Here is a 24,826-nt window from a genome sequence, read left to right as displayed (position 1 = left end):
GTGATCTGCCTGCCTTGGCTTCCCAAGTTGCTGGGATTACAGGCATGAGCCATCGCGTCCGGCCTAGTATTTGGTATATATTGGATAAATGAATGAACCCGTGTGTTCGCCTGCCCTGGGACCCACCCAGCCTCTTTCGGAACCACTGATCGTGCATCTCTCAGCTGCTTCTGGCTGACTTGGGTCTGTCCTCGCGGCTCCTCCTTGCTCACCCTCTGGCTCCTCCTCGCTCACCCTCTGGCTCCTCCTCGCTCACCCTCTGGCTCCTCCTCGCTCACCCTCTGGCTCCTCCGTGCTCACCCTCTGGCTCCTCCTTGCTCACCCTCTGGCTCCTCCTCGCTCACCCTCTGGCTCCTCCGTGCTCACCCTCTGGCCTCCTGCAAGAGTTGCCCACTACGGCCCTTTCCACGGCCACGGGATCTGGTCGTCTCCATTGTCTGTGCATCTGATGTTTCTTTCTTTCCCTGCGGTCCAGAGGCGGGAATTCCACCCCGGTGTGAACCTGCCAGGACTGCCCTGTTCACTCCAGGAGTCCAGGAGTGAGACCCATGCTAGTGTCTGGAGGTGGGCATGGGGGTCTGGGTACAGGCTCGGGCTGCATAGAACCCACATGGTCCTGGCAAGGTTCCCATGGCGATGGGAACCACTGTGCTTGAAAATCTGCACGTTCAGGCCGATGCGGTGGCTCAGGCTTATAATCCCAGCACTTTGGGAGGCTAATAAGGGAGGATTGCTTGAGCCTCGGAGTTCAAGACCAGCCTGGGCAATGTAGTGAGATCCTTCTCTACAAAAAATAAATTGGCTGGGTGTGTTGGTGCATGCCTGTAGCCTCAGCTACTCAGGAGGTCAAGGCAGGAGGACTGCTTGAGCCCAGGAGTTGGAGGCTGCAGTGAGCTGAGTGCACCACGGCACTCCAGCCTGGACAACACAGGGAGATTCTCTCTCATTTAAAAAAAAAAAAAAAAAGACTGGGTGCGGTGACTTTTGCCTATAATCCCAGCACTTTGGGAGGCCAAGGCAGGTGGATCACTTGAGGTCAGGAGTTTGAGACCAGCCTGTCGAACGTGGTGAAACCTTGTCTCTACTAAAAATAGAAAATTAGCCGGGCGTGGTGGCGCACACCTGTAGTCCCAGCTTCTCGGGAGGCTGAGGCAGGAGAATCACTTGAATCTGGAGGCGGAGGTTTTGCAGTGAGCTGGGATAGTGCCATTGGACTCCAGCCTGGATGACAGAGAGAAACTGTCTTGGAAAAAAAAAAAAGGAAATGGACATAACTATTATTAGAAAACAAAATCCGTGTGTTCCAACCCCTCTGCTCTGCCCCCCACAACCTCAGATTCTGGTGTGTCGTGGCATTGCCTAAGTTAGATTTAACCCTGCTCCACCTCAGTTTCACCCTCTTGGAAATGGGGACAAAAACTGCACCCACTTCTCTGAGAGTAAAAGCAATGAAGCCCTGCCTGGAACACAGTGTGGTTTGTGGCTCTTGATAGTCTTTTTTTTTTCTTTGAGACGGAGTCTCGCTCTGTCGCCCAGGCTGGAGTGAATGGCACGATCTCAGCTCACTGCAAGCTCCGCCTCCCAGGTTAACGCCATTCTCCAGCCTCACCCTCATGAGTAGCTGGGACTACAGGTGCCTGCCACCATGCCCGGCTAATTTTTTATATTTTTAGTAGAGACAGGTTTCACCGTGTCAGCCGGGATGGTCTCGATCTCCTGACCTCATGATCCACCCACCTTGGCCTCCCAAAGTGCTGGGATTACAGGCGTGAGCCACTGCGCCTGGCCAATAGTCATTTTTATCTGCTGCTGAAGACTTCGAACTTCCAGGGCTCACTGGGCATGGTGATTCACGCCTGTAATCCCAGCACTTTGGGAGGCCGACGCGGGCAGATCATCTTGAGGTCAGGAGTTCAAGACCAACCTGGCCAACATGGTGAAATCCTGTCTCCACTAAAAATACAAAAATTAGCTGGGCATGGTGGCAGGTGCCTGTAGTCCGAACTACTTGGGAGGCTGAAGCAGGAGAATCGCTTGAACCCAGAAAGTGGAGGTTGCAGTGAGCTGAGATTGGGCCACCGCACTCCAGCCTGCGGGGTAGAGGGAGACTCTGTCTCAAAAACAAAAAACAAAAACAAAAAACCTTGAGGGCTGGTGGGATTGTAAACTGGTGTGATCTTTCTGCAAAGCAATCTGCAATACAAATCAAGATCCTTTAAACATCCCCCTGTAGAATTTTCCCTTCTAGGAATTCATCCTGAGGAGATGGAAACACAGACTTAGTACAAAGATGTTCATCACAGTGTTTTTGGGCAGTGGTTGAAAATAGCATTTTTATTTATTTTTTATTTTTGAGACAGAGTCTTGCAGCGATGCCCAGGCTGGAGTGCAATGGCACGATCTCAGCTCACTGCAACCTCCGCCTCCCGGGTTCAAGTGATTCTCTTGCCTCAGCCTCTTGAGTAGCTGGGATTACAGGCATCCGCCATCATGCCCGGCTAATTTTTGTATTTTTCATAGAGACGGGTTTTTGCCATGTTGGTCCGGCTAGTCTCGAACTCCTGACCTTGGGTGATCCACCCGCCTCGGCCTTCCAAAGTGCTGGGATTACAGGCGTGAGCCACCGTGCTTGGCCCTATTTTTTACTTTTTAAAATAAATTTTAAATTTGTTGTTTTTTTGAGACAAGGTCTCACTCCCTCTTCCAGGCTGGAGTGCGGTGGCATGATCATGGCTCACTGCAGCCTTGACTTTCCGGGCTCAGGTGATCCTCCCACCTCGGCCTCCTGAGTTGCTGGGACTACAGGTGCATGCCACCGTGCCCGGCTAATTTTTTTGTGTTTTTAGTAGAGATGAGATTTTGCCACGTTGACTGGGCTGGTCTGAAACTCCTAGGCTCAAGTGATCTGCCTGTCTCAGCCTCCTAAAGTGCTGGGATTACAGGCGTGAGCCACCACACTCAGCCAAAAATAGCTTTTTTGTAGACTGTTTAAGGATTTGGAAAATGCTCATGATTTACGAAACAAAAAGATACAGGATTATATATACAGTTGGATCTTACATTTGTAAAATATATTTGGAGAAAGAAACTATAGAAAGCTCTGGGTGGGCAGTGATCTCAGTGGAAATTCAGTCCCAGCCCCTCCCCTACTCTAAGCCAGTACGTTCCTCTGGAAAAAAATATATCTGTGTATATTTGTGTGCACACATGGATATACAGCTGTGTCACCTTTTCCCCAAAAGAAAATGTATGAATTACATATATCAAATTTGTTTATGTATTCACATATACATAGGAATGTGAGCACATACACGTGTATTTTCCAGATGAATGTGTAAAACTGGGGTTAGTGGGCAGGTGTGGTACGTGTGCGCATGTTCCTACTACTCAGTAGGCCCCTGTGAGCCATGATTGTGCCACTACACTCCAGCCTGGGCAACAGAGATAGAAACATTCTGTTAAAAAAAAAAAAAAAACAAAAAACAAAACACCAACCGGGTGCGGTGGCTCATGCGTGTAATCCCAGCACTTTGGGAGGCACAGGCAGGCGGATCACTTGAGGTCGGGAGTTTGAGACCAGCCTGGCCAACATGGTGAAACCCTGTTTCTACTAAGAATACAAAAATTAGCCTAGCATGGCGGCAGGCACCTGTAATCCCAGCTACTTGGGAGGCTGGGGCAGGAGAATTGCTTGAACCCGAGGTTGAGGTTGCAGTGAGCCCAGATCATGACATTGCATTCCAGCGTGGGTGACACAGCAAGACTCCATCTAAAAAACAAAAAGAAGTTGGGGGGTGGGGTGGGGTTCTGTGTGCAGTGGCTGACGCACTTCGGGAGGTTGAGGACAGAGGATCGCTTGAGCCCAGAAATTTGAGACCAGCCTGGGCAACACAGTGAGACCCCATCTCTACAAAAAATTAGCAGGGCATGGTACACACCCATAGTCACAGCTACTTGGGAGGCTGAAGCAGGAGGATCACTTGAGCTCAGGAGTTGGAGGCTGCAGTGAGCTATGATGGCGCCACTGCACTCCAGCCTGGACGACACAACAAGACTCCATCTCTTAAAAAGAAATCAGGGTTAAAGAGCGTATAGCGCTGTTTATTCTCCTTGCAAAAACAGTTTCTGGTTTTCCGGCTGGGGCTGGCACGTCTTGCAACTTGCTGATCTGCAGATAAATGGGTTTTGCGTGTCTGGCTCAACTTTCTAGAGGAAGCCTTGTCTGAGGGCTGCTGATTCATATGTCCTTAGCTTCACCTGCCTTGCTGCATTATTTGTGCATCTCACTTCTGTGGTTTCTGGTTGGTTTCTAGCCTATCCCCATAACCGCCCCTTTGCTTTGATCTGTTCTGTGAGGCTTCCCCTCCCCAGCCCACTCTCCATCCACCCTGGCAGGTCTCACAGTCTCCGGACAGAGACCTAAGCATAGCCCAGAACCAAGCGTGCCACCGGTGACGGCTCTCAGGCGTGTGCCTGATGAGTGCAGGGCTGCCCAGCTGCCGTTCTGGTCAGAGCCTCTGCTTTGCAGGGCAGCTTTGTCACGGTTCTGCCAGCCCCATGCCCCCCATCGTCTCCTCCCTGCCTGGTCCGTCCTAGGCGTTGAAATCGGCTGTTGCTTCTCCGCCTCTCCCTGTTTCTAGCTGGTGGGGTGTGGCACAAACGCCTGTCCTGACTGCTTCATTTGGATCTCGGGACCCTCATGTGTGTCCTGGGGCTGTCTGGGTGCTGCGGGGGCTGCCTACCCCCACCCCCCCAAACGTATGCTTGCTGGGCGCACAGGGACCTGCCAGGAAAGCTCGTAATTGGGATGAGGAGCTGCCATGATGGGGGTTCCTGGGTATTGGGGGGTCCCTAGGTGATGGGGGCTCTGGGTGAGGAGGAACCCCAGGCGATGGGGGCCCAGGTGATGGTGCACACCTTGTGATCATGCTGGGGAGAGGAGCATTTGGTTTCCACCCGGAGGAGCCCTTCTAGCTCAGCAGGGAGGGGAGAAGGTCTCTCTTCCCTCCAAGGGCTCCAGACAGAGCTGGCTGGTGAGAGGGAACGGAAGAATGGCCTTGGGGGCCCCTGCCCTTCCTTGGGGGCCCATGGACACATGTCCCTGCCCCTGCCGAGTGGGAGGTACTTCCCAATACCCAGTTCTGGATGAGGGAAGCTTCTGGAAGAGATGCGGCCGTCCCCTGGGTGGCCCATGGACCCAATCTGCCAGAGAAGATGAAGTGGTTGAAAGTGTCCTTCCAACCTGGCGGGGTGGCAGTGCTGTGTCCTGGAGGGGCTGGGGCTCCCTCTGATGCCCTCGTCCTCTGTGGAGCTTCTCCCCAGGCCTGGGCGGGAGCAACCCATCCCCTGCCTAGGACATCAGGCCATGTGTGCTCCGCAGTGAGGGGACACCTGTTCCTGTCACCCACAGGGTGCTGTGGGCCCAGAAGCGCCCATGCCAGAGGGCATCCAGAACCAGGCAAATCTGGGCTTTGCGGGCCCTTGGACCAGTGTCTGTCTGTGGGGAGCCCCCAGTAGCTGCTCAGATCAGCCCGAGGGAAGATTCTGGACGAGACCGTGGCTGTCCCTGGGGTGGCCCATGGACACCAGCAGGGGCTCTCAGGAGTGGCCAGGCCCTGCCCGCCCACCATGCTGCAGTGTAGACACGCACAGGAGTTCAGCTTCGGGCCCCGGGCCCTGAAGGATGCCCTGGTCTCCACTGACGCGGCCCTGCAGCAGCTGTACGTCACCGCCTTCTCCCCTGCCGAGCGGCTCTTCCTGGCCGAGGCCTACAACCCGCAGAGGACACTCTTCTGCACCCTGCTCATCCGCACGGCCTTCGACTGGCTCCTGAGCCGCCCCGAGGCCCCTGAGGACTTCCAGACCTTCCACGCCTCCCTGCAGCACCGGAAGCCCCGGCTGGCTCGGAAGCACATCTACCTACAGCCGATAGGTATGGGGCACCGCCGTCAACGGCACGCTCCTGGGGGACCAGCTTATATGTAGTACAAGGGGGGATGTCTGTGCATAGCCCCCAGGCAGGACTGAAACGAGGGAAGAGAGTCCTGGGTGTTTGGGATGCCAGGGTGGAGGCAGGGAGGTCCTGGCTGGGCCAAGGCTTCCTTCCTCCCACCCCATCCTGACACTATGCTCAGACAGCCCAGGCTCTGGGGCTGATCCTCATCCAGATGTGCGTGGTCCTGGCTATGCCTGTTGAAACTAGAGCCATCCCAGGCACTGTGCTGCGGGCTGTATAAAGATCCCGCCGGGCCTGGTGGTGCACACCTGTAATCCCAGCTACTTGGGAGGCTGAGGCAGGAGAATCGCTCGAACCTGGGAGACAGAGGTTGCGGTGAGCTGAGATCATGCCACTACACTCCAGTCTGGGTGACGGAGTGAGACTCTCAAAAAAAAAAGACCATTTCTTCTTTGGGGTGCCGAAATGAGGATCAGCCCATTTCATAGGCAAGGAAATGGAAGCAGGGAGAGGTCCCCTGACCTGTCTGAGTTGCAGAGCTGGTCACTGGTAGGGACGAGACTGGAATGCAGGTCTATTTGACCCTGGCGTGGGGGTGCTCATCCTGATGCTGTAGTGGGAGGGGGTGGGCTGAGCAGGGTGGGGATCTTCAGGGCCCAGAGTGGTCACTGCCCTCAGAGCTCTGTGTCTGGCAGAGTCTGGGGGACCCAGGGTGAATGGGGGGCCGAGACACCAGGCATCCGCGCTCAGAAGGGAACGGCCCAGGCAGGTGCGGGGAGCGCAAGGAGCAGGGCCAGCCTCTGTGCCTCTCACATGCCAAGAGCAGCCTGGCAGAGACGGCACACGGGACAGGGGCTCTCGGGCTTGGAGAGGAGGAAAGGGCCGGTGTCCGCTTCTCACGCCAGCGCACCACGCCTTTCGGCATCTCGACAGCAAGCCAGAGCAGGGCTGGACCTTGGCTGGGCTCACCCTACGCAGGCTTGTCGCCAGCCCTCGTGGTCCATGCATCCACCACCCCATAGGAGCCAATCCAACAGCTTGGGAACCACCCGCTTCCCTCCACCTCCCTGCTAATGGCTCAGAGCCTCACGTCCCAAGCTCTGACGCACAGATACATGGGCATGTTGTCGAGACACAGGGGCTGGGTCAGGAGGCGGGGGCTGGGCCGGGCTCTGCATTTCCCTCCTTTTCTGGGTGAGGCTGATGCTACTGGCCTGGGGTCCTGGCAGCCGATTTCTCATTGGTCTCCTGGCCTCCAACCTTGGTCCTTGTCCATCTGTCTTCCTGACCTGTGATCTGGTGTGTGCATCCCTCCAGGGGCTGCCCTGGGAGCCCCCTGCTGCCTCCCCAGCCTTGACCTGCACCCTTGTGTCCTGCTCTCTGCCCCAGCCAGGCTGGCATTTTGCAGCCAGGCAGCCCGGCTCTGTGTGCTGCCTGCTCAGCTGCAGTGCCTGATGCTAACCCCTGAAGTCCCTGTCCCTGGTGAGGCCCTGCCTGCTCCCACCCTGAGCTCACATGCAATTGTCACTGCTGTCCTTTCATCTGTGCACGAATCTTTCCTCTATGTCCCTCGGTGTTTGCCCTTTTGAAAAAGTCATGCTTTCCATCTTCTTTCTAAGCCCGATGCTCTGCTTGCTGTCAGGGTAGGTCCACATTGGCCTTGTTCACCCAGCTGGCCGGTGTCCACAGGCGATTCCCGGGGAGAGGGTCCCAGGCGGGCAGGGGTGCCGCAGGGCTGATGGCGCTGCTCTCCCACCAGATCTGAGCGAGGAGCCAGTGGGAAGCTCCCTGCTGCGCCAGCTGTGCAGCTGCACCGAGGCCTTCTTCCTGGGCCTGCGTGTCAAGTGCCTACCCTCGGTGGCGGCCGCGTCCATCCGCTGCTCCTCGCGCCCCAGCCGGGACTCTGACAGGCTCCAGCTCCACACAGGTGAGTGAGGACGGCAGCCACGGCTCATGCCAAGGCAGCCCCTTTCCAGAAGGAAGAGGTGGGAGGAAGGCGCCCAGGAGAGGAAAGGAATCTTTTCTTCCTTTTTGGTGGGAAATGTCCATTTCCTAGGTGTGTGGGAAGCAGCACTGAAACAGGGAGTTCCTTCTTCCACCCAGGAGTGTCCGGGGACCTGGCCATACAGCCAGTGCCCACGGGAAAACGCCAGAGCACGCAGAGCAGGAGAAGCGAGCCCTTCTTTTTTTTTTTTTTTTTTTTTTTTTGAGATGGAGTCTTGCTCTATTGCCCAGGCTGGAGAGCAGTGGTGCGAATCTCGGCTCACTGCAACCTCCTGGGTTCAAGCGATTCTCCTGCCTTAGCCTTTTGAGTAGCTGGGACTGTAGGCGCACGCCACCACATCCGGCTAATTTCTGTATTTTTAATAGAGATGGGATCTTACCGTGTTGGCCAGACTGGTCTTGAACTCCTGACCTCAAGTGATCCGCCCACCTCAGCCTCCAAGTGCTGGGATGACAGCCGTGAGCCACCATCGCTGGCTTGAAGTGAGCACTTCTAAGGCCACTTGGCATGACTCCAACCTTCCATCTTTGCATAGTACTTGACATGTGCCTAGAAGACCCCTAACCCTCAAGCCCTCGCCCCTTCCCTGCGGGTTGCTGGTGATTGGAGAGAGTGAGGCTGGGTTGAGAAGCAGAGGTGAAGTGAGGGCTCTTTGGTGGATAGGAAACCTAGGTTCAAGTTTAGGGAGGGCCTCTAAAGGGGCTGGAATGAGTGGATGGACAGCTTTCATCAGTTCTGGGATACTCTCAGCCATTGCTTCTTTTGTCGATTATCACCTCTGCCCCACTCTCTTCTCTTATGACTCCAGTTGAATGTATATTAATCCATCTTACTCTCTTCTCTATATCTTTTTTGATCATTCATGCTTTAATCTGAATTTATTCTCATCCTTCGGCTTACTAACTCTCTCTGGAGTCACATCGAAGGTTTTTTTTGTTTGTTTGTTTATTTTGAGGCAGAGTCTCACTCTGTTGCCCAGGCTGGAGTGCAGTGGCATGATCTTGGCTCACTGCAAGCTCCGCCTCCCGGGTTCATGCCACTCTCCTGCCTCAGCCTCCCGAGTAGCTGGGACTACAGGCACCTGCCACCACGCCTGGCTAATTTTTTTATATTTTCAGTAGAGATGGGGTTTCACTGTTAGCCAGGATGGTCTCGATCTCCTGACCTCGTGATCCGCCTGCCTTGGCCTCCCAAAGTGCTGGGATTACAGGTGTGAGCCACCACACCTGGTCTCATCTAAGGTACTCTTAAACCCATATATTGAGGCTGGACATGGTGGCTCACACCTGCAATCCCAGTACTTTGGGAGGCTGAGGTGGGAGGATAGCTTGATGGCAGGTGTTCAAGACCAGCCTGGGCAACTAAGCCAGACCCTGTCTGTGCAAAAAATATAAAAATAGCCGGCCGTGGTGGCATATACCTATAGTCCCAGCTACTTGGGAGGCTGAGAGTTTGAAACTGCAGTGAGCTACTGTACTGTCCTCTATCCTGGAGACAGAGCAAGACCCCATCATCTAAAAAAAAATCAACAAACCCCCCGTATATTGTGTTCCTAATTTCAGTTGTCATGTTTGTGAGTTCTGTAGTTTCTAGTGGATTCTTTTTCAAATTAGCAGTGTCCTGTTTTTATGGGTCTCAGCTGCCTCTGACGTTTCTTTAAGTTCAGCATTGATGTCCATGAACATAGTTGCTTTTGACAGTCTGTCCGATGATTGCACTAATCTGGAGTGCCCATGTGCCTGTATTTGTTATTTCTGCTAATTTTGTCTCAGTTATCCTGCCTCATTGTGCCTTATTTTCGATTGTTAGTTAGGCATCTTATTGGAAAAATTAGTTTAACTTTGAGAATTTTTGGCCCAGGCTGATGTTTTTCACCACAGAGGATTTTCTTTTCCTTCTGCCAGGGCACCAAAGGGCTGACTGTGGGACAAAGACATGAAGCTTGTCTGGGTCATTCTGATGGTCCCCAGGGCTCCGCATCCCTCCCAGGGTAGAAGGCATGTCATTAGGGTCATTCTGTCCATTCCCCCACCCCAGAAACAGTCCAGCTTCATCTGTTTGAGCTCGAATCCTCCCCGTTTTTCTCATTAGGTCTCTGCCTTGGTTGTTGAGGTGTAATTTAGATAGTAAAATTCATCCTTTTTAGTGTACGGTTCGGAAGTCTTGACAGATGTGTACATCACGTAGCCAACACCGTCGTCATATAAAGGGCTGCTGTCTACCCCGTACCGCTGCCGAGGCTTCCTCCGTAACCCACTCCTCCCCATCTTGGGTGTTTGAAGCAGCTGTTGTCATTTTCTCTGCCTGTCTGACCATCTTTTGGCAGGAGGGTTGTCTAAATTCCCTAGTGTACCATTACAGGGAGCAGACTGTTGAGATTTGGGGGTTGACAGGGATCCCCTGGCTGGGCTGGGGTGCCATCGCCTGAGTGGTACGTTTCTTTTCTGTGTCCCAGCCTGCTTTCTGGGTGCAGCCGACACTCCATGGGCTTCCCCCACCCCTGAGGTCCTAGAGTGAGGTCTGGGGGCAGTGTGGCCTGCCTTGGCCCTGGCCCTAAAACAGAGCTGGGGACCCTGGGCCTCTCAGGCTCGGCCTCTGCAACCTCAGCTCTCTCCACCTCCCCCACGCTGTATGCAGTGCACCTCACCTGTTACGGCCTCCGTCCTGTCTGTGACAGGACTGTGGCAGCTCAGAGATAGCAGTGAGTCCCACAAGGGTCACTGCAGGGCTTTTTACCTGCTCCGCTTAGTGAACGAACTGCTGTTTCCCCCAGCCCCGCACTTCAGAAGGTGCACAGGGGAGCCCCTTGGGGAAAAAAACTGGGGGGAAAGGATATGCACCCGGGAAGGTTCAAAAGCAGGTGGAACTCAGAGGGTATGCCGGGTTGCATTTGTATGGTCAACTCAGCCTGGTTTTTAATTTTTCTTTGTTGTTTTTTAGAGATGGGGTCTTGCTTTGTCGCCCAGGCTCAAACGCAGTGGTGCAATCATAGCTCCCTGCAGCCTTGAACTCCTGGGTTTACGCGATCCTCCCACCTCAGCCTTGAACTCCTGGGCTTACACGATCCTCCCGCCTCAGCCTCCCGAGTAGCTGGGACCACAGGCACGTGCCACCACACCTGGCTATTTGTATTGTTGTAGAGATGGGGTCCTGCCATCTTGCCCAGAGAGTAGCATGCTTTGGATCACTGTATTGGGTTCCTGGGACTGCCGTAACAAAGTACCACAAACTGGGGTGGCTTAGGGACATTTCTTGTCTCACATTGCTGGAGACCGCGGTTCTGAAACCAAAGTTTTGGCAGAGCCATGCGGCCTCAGAAGGCTCTGTGGAGGGTCCTCCCTGGCTGCCTCCAGATTCTGGAGGCTGCTGGCAATGCTCGGCCCTCCGTGGCTTGCAGCTGTACAACTCCAATCTCGGCCTTTGACTTCATGTGAGTTTTACACCATGTGCCTCTGAGTCTCTTCTAAGACTCCAGTCATTGGGTCTCCTTAATGACCTCATCTTAACTAGATTATATCCGCACAGATCCTGTTTCCAAACAATGATAGGTCCTGGGGGTTAGGACTTCCACCCATCTTTTGGGGGGACATAACTTGGTTAACAACAATCATCACTGTCATCATCACCTTGTTGGCATTGTCAATCAATCATCATCACCTTGTTAGCAAAAGTTCCTTGGCCTCTCCTCCAAGACCCGTCACTCATTTCCCAAGGTCATACCCTAGACCCGCATTGTCCAAGATAGTAGCCACTGGCCCCCTGTGGCTCTGAACACAAAAAATGTAGCTGGTCTGAAATGAGTTGTGCAGTAAATGGAAAATACATATCGGAATTGAAAAGTTAATACGAAAGGCCATGTAAAAAATTCATAATTGAAACCGAAAACTCATAATTTAAACCTTTTTGGGTGGGGCGCAGTGGCTCATGCCTGTCATCCCAGCTGCTCAGGAGTCTGAGGCAGGAAGATCGCTTGAGCCCAGGAGGTCAAGACTGCAGTGTGACTTGTGATTGTGTCACTGCGCTCCAGCCTGGGTGACAGAGTGGGATGTTGTCTCAGAAACACAGGGCCGGGTGCGGTGGCTCACACCTGTAATCCCAGCACTTTGGGAAGTGAGGCAGATGGATCACGAAGTCAGGAATTTGAGACCAGCCTGACCAACATGACAAACCCCATCTCTACTAAAAATACAAAAATTAGCAGGGTGTGGTGGCACGCACCTGTAATCCCCCCTACTCAGGAGGCTGAGGCAGGAGAATCACTTGAACTCAGGAGGCGGAGGTTGCAGTGAGCTGAGATTGCGCCATTGCACTGCAGCCTGGGCAACAGAGTGAGAGTCCGTCTCAAAACACACACACACACCTCCTTGGCAATCTGTTCCTTTTAATGGTAGAACTCCTTGGAAAACACTTTTCTCCCCCACATGCCTCTATGCCCCAAACCCTCCTCTCTGCAGTAACTCTGAGACCCTCTCCAGGTTTCCTGGGCCCGCAGTGGCTGCTCTGCCTCCTTCCTTCCCTCCTTGGGCTCCTGGTTTCCCGGCTTTGACGTCATCGCGCCCAGGTTCAGCCGCTGGGCCTCTCCTGTATCTGTCCACACTCACGCTCCTGGGAACCATGCTAACAAGTTATACAACTTGCTAGCTTGGATGACCCACTGTGGTCTTACAGCTCTGCAGGTCAGGAGCCTCTCTGGGCTAAAGTCAAGGGTCGGCTGGGCTGGTTCCTTCCGGAGGTTCCGGGGAGAATCCATTTCTAGCCCTTTCCAGCTTTTAGAGGCACTCGCATCCTTGGCTCACAGCCCTTCCTCCAAGCCAGCCCTGCAGCACCCTCAGGCCCTGTGCTCTCACTCAGACCCCCTGCTGCCTCTAACGAAGGGGTTTTTTTTTTTTCAATTTTAAGATGGAGTCTCGCTCTGTTGCCCTGGCTGGAGCGCAGTGGTGCGATCTCAGCTCATTGCCACCTCTACCTCCTGGGTTCAAGTGATTCTCCTGTCTCAGTCTCCTGAGTTGTTGCGATTACAGGCATGCACCACCATGCCCAGCTCATTTTATATTTTTAGTAGGGATGGGGTTTTGTCACGTTGGCCAGGCTGGTCTCAAACTCCTGACCTCAGGTGATCCACCCACCTTGGCCTCCGGAAGCGCTGGGGTCACAGGTGTGAGCCAATACACCCGGCCTTAGCGAGGGTTCTTGTGATGGCATCAGGCTCACCTGGCTGATGCAGAATACCGCCCCCCCCATTCATGATCTTTAATCATCTGCAGTCCCTTTTGCTGTGGGGACTCCCGGGTCCCAGGGCTGGGATGTGGACATCTCTGGGGCTGTCGCTCAGCTGCTGGGGCAGCTTCTCCTTCCCGGGGCTGCAAGCGCCAGTCTTGTCGGCCGGGCTGTCTCTCCAGCGCCCCCACTGGGCTGTCCATGGCCTCTCAGACTTACCCTGTCCTGATCTCCAATGGCCCTGGCCCTCACTCCCCATCATGCAGTACTGTGTGCCTTCAGGTCACACCAAATGCAGGTGGCCCACACCTGACTTGGGAAGGGGCCCAGGCAGAGGAAGAGGATGACAGGGTGTGCCAGCCTGAGCTCGGTAGATAGGGGTCCCTGGCTGCCTCCTGACCCCATCCCCTGGCCCTCTCCCCGCAGACGGCATCCTGTCCTTCTTGAAGAACAACAAGCCAGGGGACGCGCTGTGTGTGCTGGGCCTCACGCTGTCCGACCTGTACCCCCACGAGGCCTGGAGCTTCACCTTCAGCAAGTTCCTTCCAGGGCACGGTGAGCCGGGGCCCTGGCAGCTCTGCCTGGGGGGCAGCCTGGCATGGGGCCGTGGCCCCCGGGGCTGCAGGGCACCCTCGTGGTGGAAGTGAACACCCACACATGGGAATAGGCGGTCCCTTCCAGCTCCTCCTGAGGGGTGGCATAGGGGCTGTTCCTCAGCCGTGGCCTCTGCCCCAGGGCCCATCTTCATGTGGGCAGGACAGGGCCTCCCAGGACCTAAGTATTGTTAGGCCATGGCCGGCTTACACGAGAGCATGAGGTGGGTTTGATGGTGGGCCCCCTAGAGCCAAGGCTGACCCCTGAGCGTGCCCTTCTCACCATCTCTCTCCAGAAGTGGGCGTCTGCAGCTTCGCCCGGTTCTCGGGGGAATTCCCGAAGTCGGGGCCCAGCGCCCCTGATCCAGCCTTGGTGGAGGCAGCAGCAGATGGCCCTGAGGCCCCCCTGCAGGACAGAGGCTGGGCCCTGTGCTTCAGTGCCCTGGGGATGGTTCAGTGCTGCAAGGTGGGTGGGGGCTCTGGGACTGGGAAGAGGGGACGGGAGGGTGCTGGAAGAGGGGACGGGAGGGTGCTGGCTGAGCCTGCGCTGCGTCAGTCAGTCCGTTACACCGCCCCATCCTCACTGTGAAGCGGGTGGACCCCTAACTTCACGGAATGAGGAAACCAAGGCCACACAGCTATGAAGAAGCAGGGTAGGGATTAGAGCCCCAAGCCCCGATCCTGTGTGGCCTCCCCAGGGCGGTGTATCCTGACTCACCTTTCCCCTGGGGCCCTGAATGCAGCCCTGCCAGAGATGCGGACTGACGCCTGTGCCACCTGGGGCAGGGGGAGGGCGCCCGGACCACTTCCAGGCCATCCAGCCTCACCCAGGTCCTCATTTTGGCCCTGCTGGGGCTGCCTGGGGATCTGCCGGATACGGGGGCAAGGCGGTGAGGCAAGGTGCTTGGTGGCCTTCCCCCCAGGTCACGTGCCACGAGCTCTGCCACCTTCTGGGCCTGGGGAACTGCCGCTGGCTCCGCTGCCTCATGCAGGGTGCGCTCAGCCTGGATGAGGCCCTGCGGCGGCCCCTGGACCTCTGTCCCATCTGTCTGCGAAAGCTGCAGCACATCCTGGGCTTCAGGCTCATCGAGAGGTACCAGGTGAGTTGCCGAGTTGCGCTGCCCGAGTTGCGCTGCCCAGCTGCTGGGACCTGTGCTCTGGAGGCCCCGCGAGCGCCACCTGGAGACCATGCAGGGCACGAGGACTGCGCACACGCTTTGTCAAACTGCCGGGTTCCAGGCAGTGCAGAGCCCCGGGACCTGCATTGGGGTTGAGCTCCATCCGGATCTCACCGGCGGTGGTAGGTCGAGTCCTGCCAGTGCCCGCATGTGGCGGCTGCGGCCAGGAGGTTGCAGCGGCATGGGGCCTTCCTGGTGCAGCCGGTGGGTGGCATGGTCTTCCCAGGGTAACTTGCTCTTTTCTTTCCCGTCACCAACACTTGGGTCACTGCTGCTCAGAGGAGGCACAGGCTCCTTGGGAGGAGGTGGGAGCTGACAGAACAAGGCTGTGTTGGAGGCGGCCTCCATTCCTAACTCCCTCTGCTGTCACCCGGGGTGGGGCTGCTGAGCAAATGGCTTGTCTGTATTCATGAGGGAAGATTTGTTTGCAGGCTCGGAAGTTGTACTCTGAGTTCTGAGTGCAAAGGCAGGTGGTGGTAATTTTTCTTTAAACCCACCTTTGGATGAAAACCAGTTATCAGGTGCGCACTGTGCACAAGCACAAGAGCAGTCAATGAAACTGCGCTGGGAAGCCCCTGCATCCTCCTCCTTTTGGTGCTGGGTCCAGGCCGTGGAGGCAGGTGGGAGTGTCCGGTGCTGGGTCCAGGCCGTGGAGGCAGGTGGGAGTGTCCGGTGCTGGGTCCAGGCCGTGGAAGCAGGTGGGAGTGTAGTTCCCAGACTCAGCTTGTCAGAACCCCCTGCAGGGCCCGGCCGCGCCCGCCTTCCTTCTGGGGCAGAGTGAGGAGCGGTACGCGCAGGGCTCCTGGGTGACACTGCTGAACTAGAGGCTGGGGCATTTCCAGCTCACAGTGCTGGAATCTCTCTGTAGGGATCTTCTTCGAAGACTCTGGCAGTAAAGGGAAGGTGAAGGGGGCACAGAGGAAGCAGCCTTCCCAAGTGGAAGGCTGAGAGGAGCCTATGACTTGGGGGGAGCCCAGGCGCAGCCACGGCTGAGGGTAGGAGCATCTCCTGAGGGTGCAGGCGGCATGATGGCCGGTTGGCACCTGATGACGCCTTGTAAAGGTTGCTGCTGCCAGCTGTGCCCTATCGAGGGGCAGCTCTTAGTACCCTGGAGAGGCTGTGTAACAGGCAGAAGGGCAGCTTGGTCTGCAGAAAGGGTTGAGAGCTCTCATTTGATGCCTTCACTTGGGGTCTTGTGCAACCATCTGACATGAACTTTTATAACGTGTGTGCCCCTCCCTACACATGCTGACCTGGCATAGTCTGGATTGGAGCTGGAGGGTGTAGCTCCTCCTTCTGCCCAGAGCTCTCCCTTCCACGAGCACCATCGCCCGTGGCTATGGAGGGAAAAGCGCCAAGGCAAAGGCACTCCAGGGTAGCCTGGCCCTCCTTGCTGTTGTAGGGAGGGGAGCGGTGCGGATGTGAGGTCACCTGCTGTCCCAGGGCTCTGGCTGGTGCTGGAGAGCCAACCAAGGGCCTGGCCAGAAAAGGTCACTGCTGTCCATTGAAAGCAATCAGTGGAATGTTCTCAAAGAAAACCGGACTTGTGGTCTCTGCCACTTCCTGTGGTGTAAACAGTCCCACTATGGCTGATGTCAGGTCCCAATGGGATATCAGTGAGTGCTGAGTTGGGAAGAGGTGTGCAGTGGGGGCTTGTTAAACTGCATGTCCCCTGTACAGATGCAGGAGAGGAGAATAACCTTGAGAGCAGAGGTAAGAGTGAGATGTAGAAAACATTTAGGAAGTGAGTTTCAAGTATTCCTTTTGCTTTTTTTTCTATTTTTTCCCCTTGTCATCTCACTATGTTGCCCAGGCTGGTCTTGAACTCCTGGGTTCAAGTGATCCTCCTGCCTCTGCCTCCCTGTACTGGGATTACAAACGTGAGTCACCATGCCCGGACCTTTGCTTTAAAATTTAAAATTTTATTTAATTATGTATACTTTCTGGGCGCGCGCTGTGGCTCACGCCTATAATCCCAGCACTTTGAGAGGCTGAGGTGGGTGGGTCACCTGAGGTCAGGAGTTTGAGACTAGCCTGGCCAACTATAAAAAATAGCCGGGTGTGGTGGTGGGAACCTGTAATCCCCATTACTCAGGAGGCTGAGGCAGGAGAATTGCTTGAACCTGGGAGGTGGAGGTTGCAGTAAGCCGAGGTCACAGCACTACACTCCAGCCTGGGTGACAGAGTGAGACACTATCTCAAAAAAAACAAACTGTAAGTGCTCTATTCTTTAACTGTGGATAACAAGTAGCTTATGAAGTTCCTGAATGGTGGGCTCTTGGGGGTGGGTACCTCCGACTCCGGCACAGCCTGGACGTGAGTCCTCAAAGGCTGCTGGTCAGAAGAGCCCTCACGCCACCAGCTTGACTCCTGCCCCTGGGTAACTGAGGACGGTGGGGTCCCCTTAGGTAAGGAGCTGGGTCTCCTGGCAGTTCCCTGGCTAGACGAGGGCTGGCAGGGAGCAAACTCAGCCTGTGTTTCTCCCTCTTAGAGACTCTACACCTGGACTCAGGCAGTGGCGGGGACATGGCCCAGCCAGGAGGCGGGGGAGCCGTCGGTGTGGGAGGACACCCCGCCCGCCAGCGCTGACTCGGGCATGTGCTGCGAGAGTGACTCGGAGCCCGGCACCAGCGTGTCCGAGCCCCTCACCCCTGAAGCCTACAGTCACACCTTCTCCTCGGGGCCAGAGGTGGAGCCAGAGGAAGGGCTGAGCTCCCTGGTGGCCTCAGAGGCTCCGCCGGCACTTGGGGGCCCTGAGGAGGCTATCAAGGAGCATAAACGGTGGCTGGCCATGTGCATCCAGGCCCTGCAGCGGGAAGTGGCGGAGGAGGAGCTGGCACAGGTGGACAGAGCCGTGGATGCCCTCGACCCCTGGGAGATGTTCACGGGCCAGCTCCCGGCCATCAGGCAGGACCCACCCAGCAGCAATGACAGTGTGGGGCTGCGCAAGGTCCTGGGGGACAAGTTCTTCTCCCTGAGGAGGAAGCTGAGTGCCCGAAAACTCTCCAGAGCAGAGTCGGCCCCCTGCCCCTGGGATGGGGAAGAGAGTTAGCACAGCAGGGGCTGCCCTGCGTCTCCTTCCCTAGGATGCTGGCTGGCCAGCGCTGTCCAGTAGCTGAGGCCACTACTGACCTGCCAGGGATTAAGAGGAAGGGCCTGGCTGGGTGGTGGCTCAGGCCTGTCATCCCATCCCTTTGGGAGGCCAAGGCGGGGGGATCGCCTGAGGCCAGGAGTTTGAGACCAGATTGGGTAACATGGTGAGGCTCTGCCTCTACAAAAGAAAAATTTAAAAATGAGCTGGATGCAGTGGTTCATGCCTGTGGTCCCAGATATTCAGGAGGCTGAGGTGGGAGGATTGCTTGAGCCTAGGAGGTCGAGGCTGCAGCAAGATGTGATCATGCCACTGTACTGCAGTCTGGGCACCACAGCAAGACTGAGGATAAAAAGGAAATAAAAAAAAGGAAAGGTTATTTGGAAAAGCCACGGACCATTTGTCTTCAGGTGCCTCCTTCAACTCCTATGTCCCAGCCAGCTGCTCCCAGGGGCCTGCACACATGGAGAGGTCTCTCTGCTCCTGGACACTTCTCATGGAGTACAACCCGGACTGTGCTGGGGTTGGGACAGAACCCCCTCGCCCACAGAGGCAGAAGGAAGCAGCGTGCGTCCTGTCTCCTTCCAGGCTGCAGGCCTGCCCTTTAGTTATTTATAGCCAGAGCTGGAGAGGCCAGCTCAGATGAGGAGTGACCCTGGGGGCACACGGGTTCCACGCTGCAACCCAGCTTCCAAGGCTAAGTCTCCTCCACAAAGGGGAAGCGACAGGGTTTTGCCTCTATTTCAAGCGTCAACCCCATGCACACACAAAGTGCCCAGTTCTGTGGCGCTAGTAGCATTCTGATCCTGACGGGCTTCACCGGGGCTCTCCATGCAAGTTCTGGGGTTTGCCATCTCTTCTGACAGAGGCTGCAGGAGTTGAGGGTGTCTGACATGCACTGAGGGCAGAGGCCCCCTTATTCCTGAGGCAGCTGCTGCTCACTGTGGGGAAAATAAACTGCGGTGATGTTTTTGGGACAGTTTCTTGGCAAAGGCGGCTGCACTGTCAGTACCACCAAGTAGGTGGAGGTGGTGATCAGATGATCTTTTTTTTTTTTTTTTTGGTCTAGTTCGATCAGTTGCTGAGAGAGGGGTGTTATTGCCATGGCTGGGCATTTTATCTGTCTCCCTTCAATTTTGCCGAATTTTGCTTCCTGCATTTTGAAGCTCCTTTATGTCCATGCACATTTGATTGTTGTGTCTTCCTGATGAATTGACCCTTTTATTGTCAAACGTCCCCCTCAGCCTGCAGTGGAGAGTCCCAGGGACAGAGACTTCCGGTTCTGACAGCGGAATCCCTTCGGAGCGACGAGGGCGGGGTCACCGCTCACGCTCTCTCATCTGGAAAGAGGCAAGAACAGGGCAGCTTGGACCTTTTGTGGGTGGGTGGCTCATACAGTTATGGAGGGCTTCTAAGAAAAACAATCCAAAATATAAAACTAAAACTGGAAGGGCTATGCAGGGGAGGGGACTGAGGCTTCCTTGTGAATCTGACATTGGTGGAGGCCGACTGCAGGTCCCAGAAAATGCAAAACGACTAGTACGTGTTGACTTCAGAGAAGCAAAGATGCAGCTCAAAAGCGGCATTAGGATCTTCATCCGTCGCGTTCTCTTTTGCATAGCTTCAAAGAGGCATGACACTGACCTGGGAGGGAAGATGAAGAGCCAGGCCTTTCAGAAAGTGGCCAATGGAAGGTGCCGGCCGAGCGCACTGCAGTAACAGAAGGTGAAAGCTGGAGCCTGGTGGCTGTTGCTGCAAACAAACCACCCAAGACTTAGTGGCTTAAATCACAACAGTCTAGCTCATGAATCTGTAACTTGGGCAGAGCTTGGTGGAGACGGTTTGCCTCTGTGGTTCAACTGGAGGGTTTGTTCACGTGGCTGCCAAGAGGAAGCTGGCTGGGAATGTCAGGCCTTGGTTCCTGCCCACGTGAGGCTCTCCATGGAGGAGAGGCATCTTCTTAGGAAGGCAGCTGCCATATTGTGAGGAAGCCGGACAAGCAGGGCAGACAGCCAGAGCCAGACAGCAGGCTCCTGGTCCCAGTCTCAGAAAATGCAAAGGGACAAGTAGGTGTTGACTTCAGAGAAGCAAAGATGCAGCTCAGAAGTAGCATTAGGACCTTCATCCATACCCCTCTCTTTTGCATAGCTTCTAAGGGGCATGACAGTGACCTGGGAGGTAACTGTGACAGAACGAAGAGGGGAGATGAAGAGCCAGGCCTTTCAGAAAGTGACCTGGGCTTCCTCACAATATGGCGGTTGCCCTCCTAAGGTGGACATTCTGAGGGACAGATGGAAGCTCTGTGGTGTTTCATAACTCGGCCTCACGTCACAGAGTGTCACCTTTCCTGCACTCTACTGAGGCAGTGACAAGGAACCCACCCCAGGTTCACAGGGAGAGGCTGTGGCAGGGAATGTGAGGCAACAGAATATCGCTGTGGCCATTCATGAACAGTCAGCCCCACTCGGCGTTCGCTGTGGGGATTTGGCTGGTGCACCTGCTAGACGACCTGACCTGTTTTCCGATTTCATCTTCTGCAAAAGGTTAACAGCTGGAGTGATGTGAGATTAAACAGAGGTGATAAAAATAGAACAGCCTGGCTCAGGCTGAGGGTGGGAGTGCGTTGGGGTTATGGCCAAAGCCTCCGCACTGTCTCTCTGTACCCATGTCCTTTGACCCTCAACTGTGATGCATGTCCCAAAAAAGCATTTTGAAGGCAGGAGCAAACCACTAAAAAAACCCCTTTTATCCACAGCCTTTGCAGATGTGAGTGACATTTTTTAAGACAGCTGTTGGGAGGACAGTTTTGAAATGCAACTTTGAGGAAGAGAAATTGGTTTCCCTCCTCTCCCCTGTGCTAGCCCCAGGTTCTGTCTGTGCTGCGGTGAAGGGTAACTTGGGACAGTCAGCAGGAAGGATGCTAAGGCAGCAGAGAGATAATGAGGGCTGCCTTCTCGAGGAAGGTCACAGCTCACGAATCTTTCTAAATTCCTTAAGCACTGCAAAAGTTGAACTGAGATTAAATTTAGAGATGATGGTTTCCAAGAAACACAGGGCCATGGTTTTTTCAGTTTTAAAAAAATGTACAGAGTCCACTTAATTGCTTTCTCGTCTCCTTATCTGTCAGAAGCCCCTGAATTCACAAGGATGGGTCTTCCAGCTTGACGATGACCTCTCTTCTGAGAGCCTCACCCATCTTGGCAGGTCAAGTCAGCGGGGCCTCATGGATCTAAAAATATTTTCAGGTCACAACAGACGTTATCTGTATTGCTGTGTGTGTGCGATGAGGCTGGGGAAGCTGACACTTGCCTTCTGAAGTAGCTAGAATACACACTCTCACGTCACAGCCATGCTTTGATGAAGGGGTGAGGAGCAGTGTCCCCTCTTGGAGGCAAATCTCTCTTCAGGCAGCCCAGCAGTCCTTTCCGAAATCTCATGTTCTCTCTCTTCCTCCCCAAAGCCCAAACTCATTGTCAGACGGAAGAAAGGGGAGAAGCAGCATCCCGACTCCAGTCCATGGTGTGAACCCTGAGGGCACAGGACAGTGAGTGGAGCTCTGCCCCCACCCCCATTTCCAGAGCATGGGTGAGGGGGGAGGGATGCCGACCTGTTCATATTGTCCCATGGGACATCTGCTTCAGACCTTTCCCTGATGAAATCTCCAAAAGCCTTAAACATAAAATGGCTTAGTCAAGCACGAGTGATAAAGCTGGGTGTCCAAATTTAGATCCTACCAAGTTCAAAGGGGAGGCTAGAACATTCCAGGGACACACCCACACATAGAGGGTCTCCATATGGTGCCAAGGGAGCTGTTCTGCAGACCCAATGGGCAGGGTCAGCTAGGTCTTGGAAGGGAGGGACCGGCTGCCCTGCCCAAGTCCACCTGGACAGGCAAACCTTCCCTGGTGGCTCAACTCCACCTCTGAAGGGGTCTCTCCTACATAATGGAATTTTTCTCATCATCATCCTCGAGTCTCGAAATGACCTGTAAGGCAGATGGCTGCGTCCCCACTGCATGGCTGTGGCCACCAAGATGGGACTGGGAAGGGCTGGAGCCTCAGAAGCAGAAGAGTTGATGTTCAGACGCGGTCTATTCTTGCTTGAACCCTCAGTTCTCCTGCTGTTGTGTGGCTTTCTTAGGAAAGCAACCTTGGAGGTCTGAGCAGGAAGAGTTAAGAAGGTGCACGGTCTTGGGAGGCCTGCACCCTGATTCCTGAGCAGCCCCCACACCAGCACCCATGCCCCTCGGTTCTGATTACCAGGAGGCTTTCTGGCCCTGGCAGCTCCTTCCCACTCTGGGGAGCGGCCTGGGTGGGTGGCCGGCACTCTTAGGTGAGGTGCCAATGAAAACACCCCCGGGGTTGCTGGGGCTTCACTGATTTGTTTATTAAAGGAGGGTGAGGCCCGGACAGGAATATTTTTATCCCTGTGAAGACAGACAGAATCAGGGCTTCGCGATGGGGCTCTCAGACCTGACCTGGGCCTGCCTGTGTGTGCTGGGAGCAGATGAGGGCCCGTCCTCTAGGCCGGCTTTGCAGCTCCAGAAAGGGTGACAGACTCGCGGGGACCTGGCTGCCGTCCTGGGAGAGGCCCCAGGGAGCGGTTCTCTGGAGCTCACCCCGCACGCAGGCTGCACCAGAGCTGAAATCTAGCTGTGGTCCCTGTGGGGACAACGGCACACAGAGGTGCCCAGTTTCAAGGAAACCCAAGGAAACAGCAAATCGATGGCTCTTGGAACACCAGGCCGTCGAAGATAAACACCGCAGGGTAATCTAGGAAACGCTTCCTGCTTGACTGTGAAGAGCCGCGGCCTGCGAACGCTGTTCAAAACAGATGCAAATCACCGGTGGAGAAGGCAGCCCGAGCCTTCCCTTTTCTGACATCGTACAGTGGCACCTTGATGAATGAGAACCCGGAAGAACGGAGGTTTATTTTTGAACTCGGCTTCTTGGGTAGGGAGGCAAATGAAAACAGGCTGATGGCGGGGGTTTATTTTAAAAAGCAATTTCCAAGAAGCATCCTGAGGTCACCGCGCGTTCAGTCTGTCTCCCCGCTGCAGTGTTCCCGCGACGATGATGAGGCAATCCAAATTTTCACTGGAGCCGAGCAAACATGGCGGCCCCCACCTTCCCCGGCTGCGCAGGAACGGCCCTCACGGAGCGTCCACCGCAGCCAGGCCCGACTAACCTCCTGCCCTCTCTCGGAGGCGCCCGAGCTCTGGTGAGATTAACCAGAGACGACACCCGCCAGATTCCACCACGGAGGCTCCCCAGGCTTTGAACGCACTTCCGTTACATGGAAACTGAGCCAGTGCCGGAGTAACCTGGCTCCAACGTGGTGCTCCTCTGCTGCCGAGAGCTCTGGCTCTGCTGACTATGGGCCCAGTGTGCATCTTCTCTCTCAGGCAGGGTGCTCTGCCCGCCACAGTGTGCCTGGTTTTCTGGATCCAGTATGACTGAAACGTCATTTCTCAGCAAAGGCCAACACGTGTGTGTCCCCGGCTAGTCTAAGACCATCTTCGGTTCAAGGGCCCTCACCAAGCTTTGTGAGTCTATTTCACGGGCCTCCTTTGGTGGTCTGTGACCGGCGGGAATGAATGGGGACGCGTTTTTCAGCTCTGACTCTTGCACGCTGGTGGCACCTGCGGGTGCCCACTCGCCTGGCACGTGGACAAAGGTGATGAGCGCGGCTGATGGCTCCTGGGGGCAGCGTGGGAACCAGTCTGAAGCCGACGTCCCGCCCCCTGCGGTCAGACTTTCAGCAGCGAAGGCAGTGAATTTTTCACCGTTTCTTCCAACGCTTTCTCACTTGGAGCGCCACTGTCCCTTCTAACAGGATGGGGCTTGTGCAGCCGGGCTTGGTCTTGTGGTCAGAGAGAAGCGGGCAGGCCAGGGCCGAGCTGCGTCCGGTGCTCAGCGACTTCTTCTCCCTGTGCTCTGCCCACCTTGGGGAGGCCCCTGGGAACAGGCGAGTCACAGAAACCACAGGAAATGGACCAGGTTGGAAGAGGCGGAGAACACGCTTTTCTCAGGGTCGCTTAACACAGGCAGATGTACAGGAGAGCAGGAAGGAAAGAGGGAGGGAAGCTGCAAGAACAGGCGATTTTTTTTTTTTTTTTTTATCTGAAGTGAGATCAAACTTCCACCACATTTGACCTGTGCCCCTCTGGGTGGGTGGTGGCCATCCTCTTGGGCGCCCCCTTGTGAGGGCTCGAGACCTTTACCGAATGGGCAGGGTGGGGGCAGCAGCTGTGTCGGCTGCCAACCCAACTCCAGGCGGCCTCCTGGGGCTTGCAGGGAGCCCCTGCCGGAAGGCGGGTGTCTCCTCTTCATTCCTGCCATCCTCTAGCCGCCTTCCCGCCTGCATCACATGGAGGCAGTTACGCGTGGGGCTCTTGATGGTACAACCTGATGTCTGTCACGGACCCCGGAGCAGGAGCAATGCCTAAAGAGGGCAAAGGAGAGCGCGCCCAGCAGAGCTCCCTCCTCTGCCCCAACAGAGCCCAGGGCATCCCTTGGCCCGAGGTACAAGTCCCACAATAGCCTCTCCCGATGGGAACGACTTAGCCCTAATTACGTGAGCTTTAATGACCGCTCGATCATATGACATGGTTATTTTTAAGAGTCCAGTCCACGTGGAAACACACCTGGAGCATTTTATACTGCAATGATTGATGGACGACTTTGATGTACAAAATAAATAGTGTTACTCAGGTTTTCTATAATGCTTACATTTTACATTTTCATTCTCAAAATTAATAAATGCTATCAACTCCCTAATTTTTTT

The 24,826-nt window shown here is 55.2% G+C and overlaps 1 protein-coding gene across 2 annotated transcripts in view; it reads left to right on the top strand.

Moving 5' to 3' along the window:
- LOC105483391 (archaelysin family metallopeptidase 1) overlaps window positions 1-24,826 on the top strand; it is a 39,797-nt gene extending 14,971 nt beyond the window's left edge. For both annotated transcript variants that reach the window (XM_011744228.3, XM_011744229.3), the window contains exons 2-7: window positions 5,411-5,932; window positions 7,716-7,883; window positions 13,605-13,733; window positions 14,068-14,237; window positions 14,695-14,871; window positions 17,441-24,826. In XM_011744228.3, coding sequence (XP_011742530.2) covers window positions 5,629-5,932; window positions 7,716-7,883; window positions 13,605-13,733; window positions 14,068-14,237; window positions 14,695-14,871; window positions 17,441-18,001 — 1,509 coding nt within the window. In that variant the 5' untranslated portion in view covers window positions 5,411-5,628 and the 3' untranslated portion in view covers window positions 18,002-24,826. The remainder of the gene's footprint in view (window positions 1-5,410; window positions 5,933-7,715; window positions 7,884-13,604; window positions 13,734-14,067; window positions 14,238-14,694; window positions 14,872-17,440) is intronic.

Source organism: Macaca nemestrina, chromosome 4 (assembly GCF_043159975.1).
Source record: "Macaca nemestrina isolate mMacNem1 chromosome 4, mMacNem.hap1, whole genome shotgun sequence".
NCBI classification, from domain to species: domain Eukaryota; kingdom Metazoa; phylum Chordata; class Mammalia; order Primates; family Cercopithecidae; genus Macaca; species Macaca nemestrina.
Note: the sequence above shows the minus strand (reverse complement) of the source record. Positions and strands in the feature narration are given on the sequence as shown.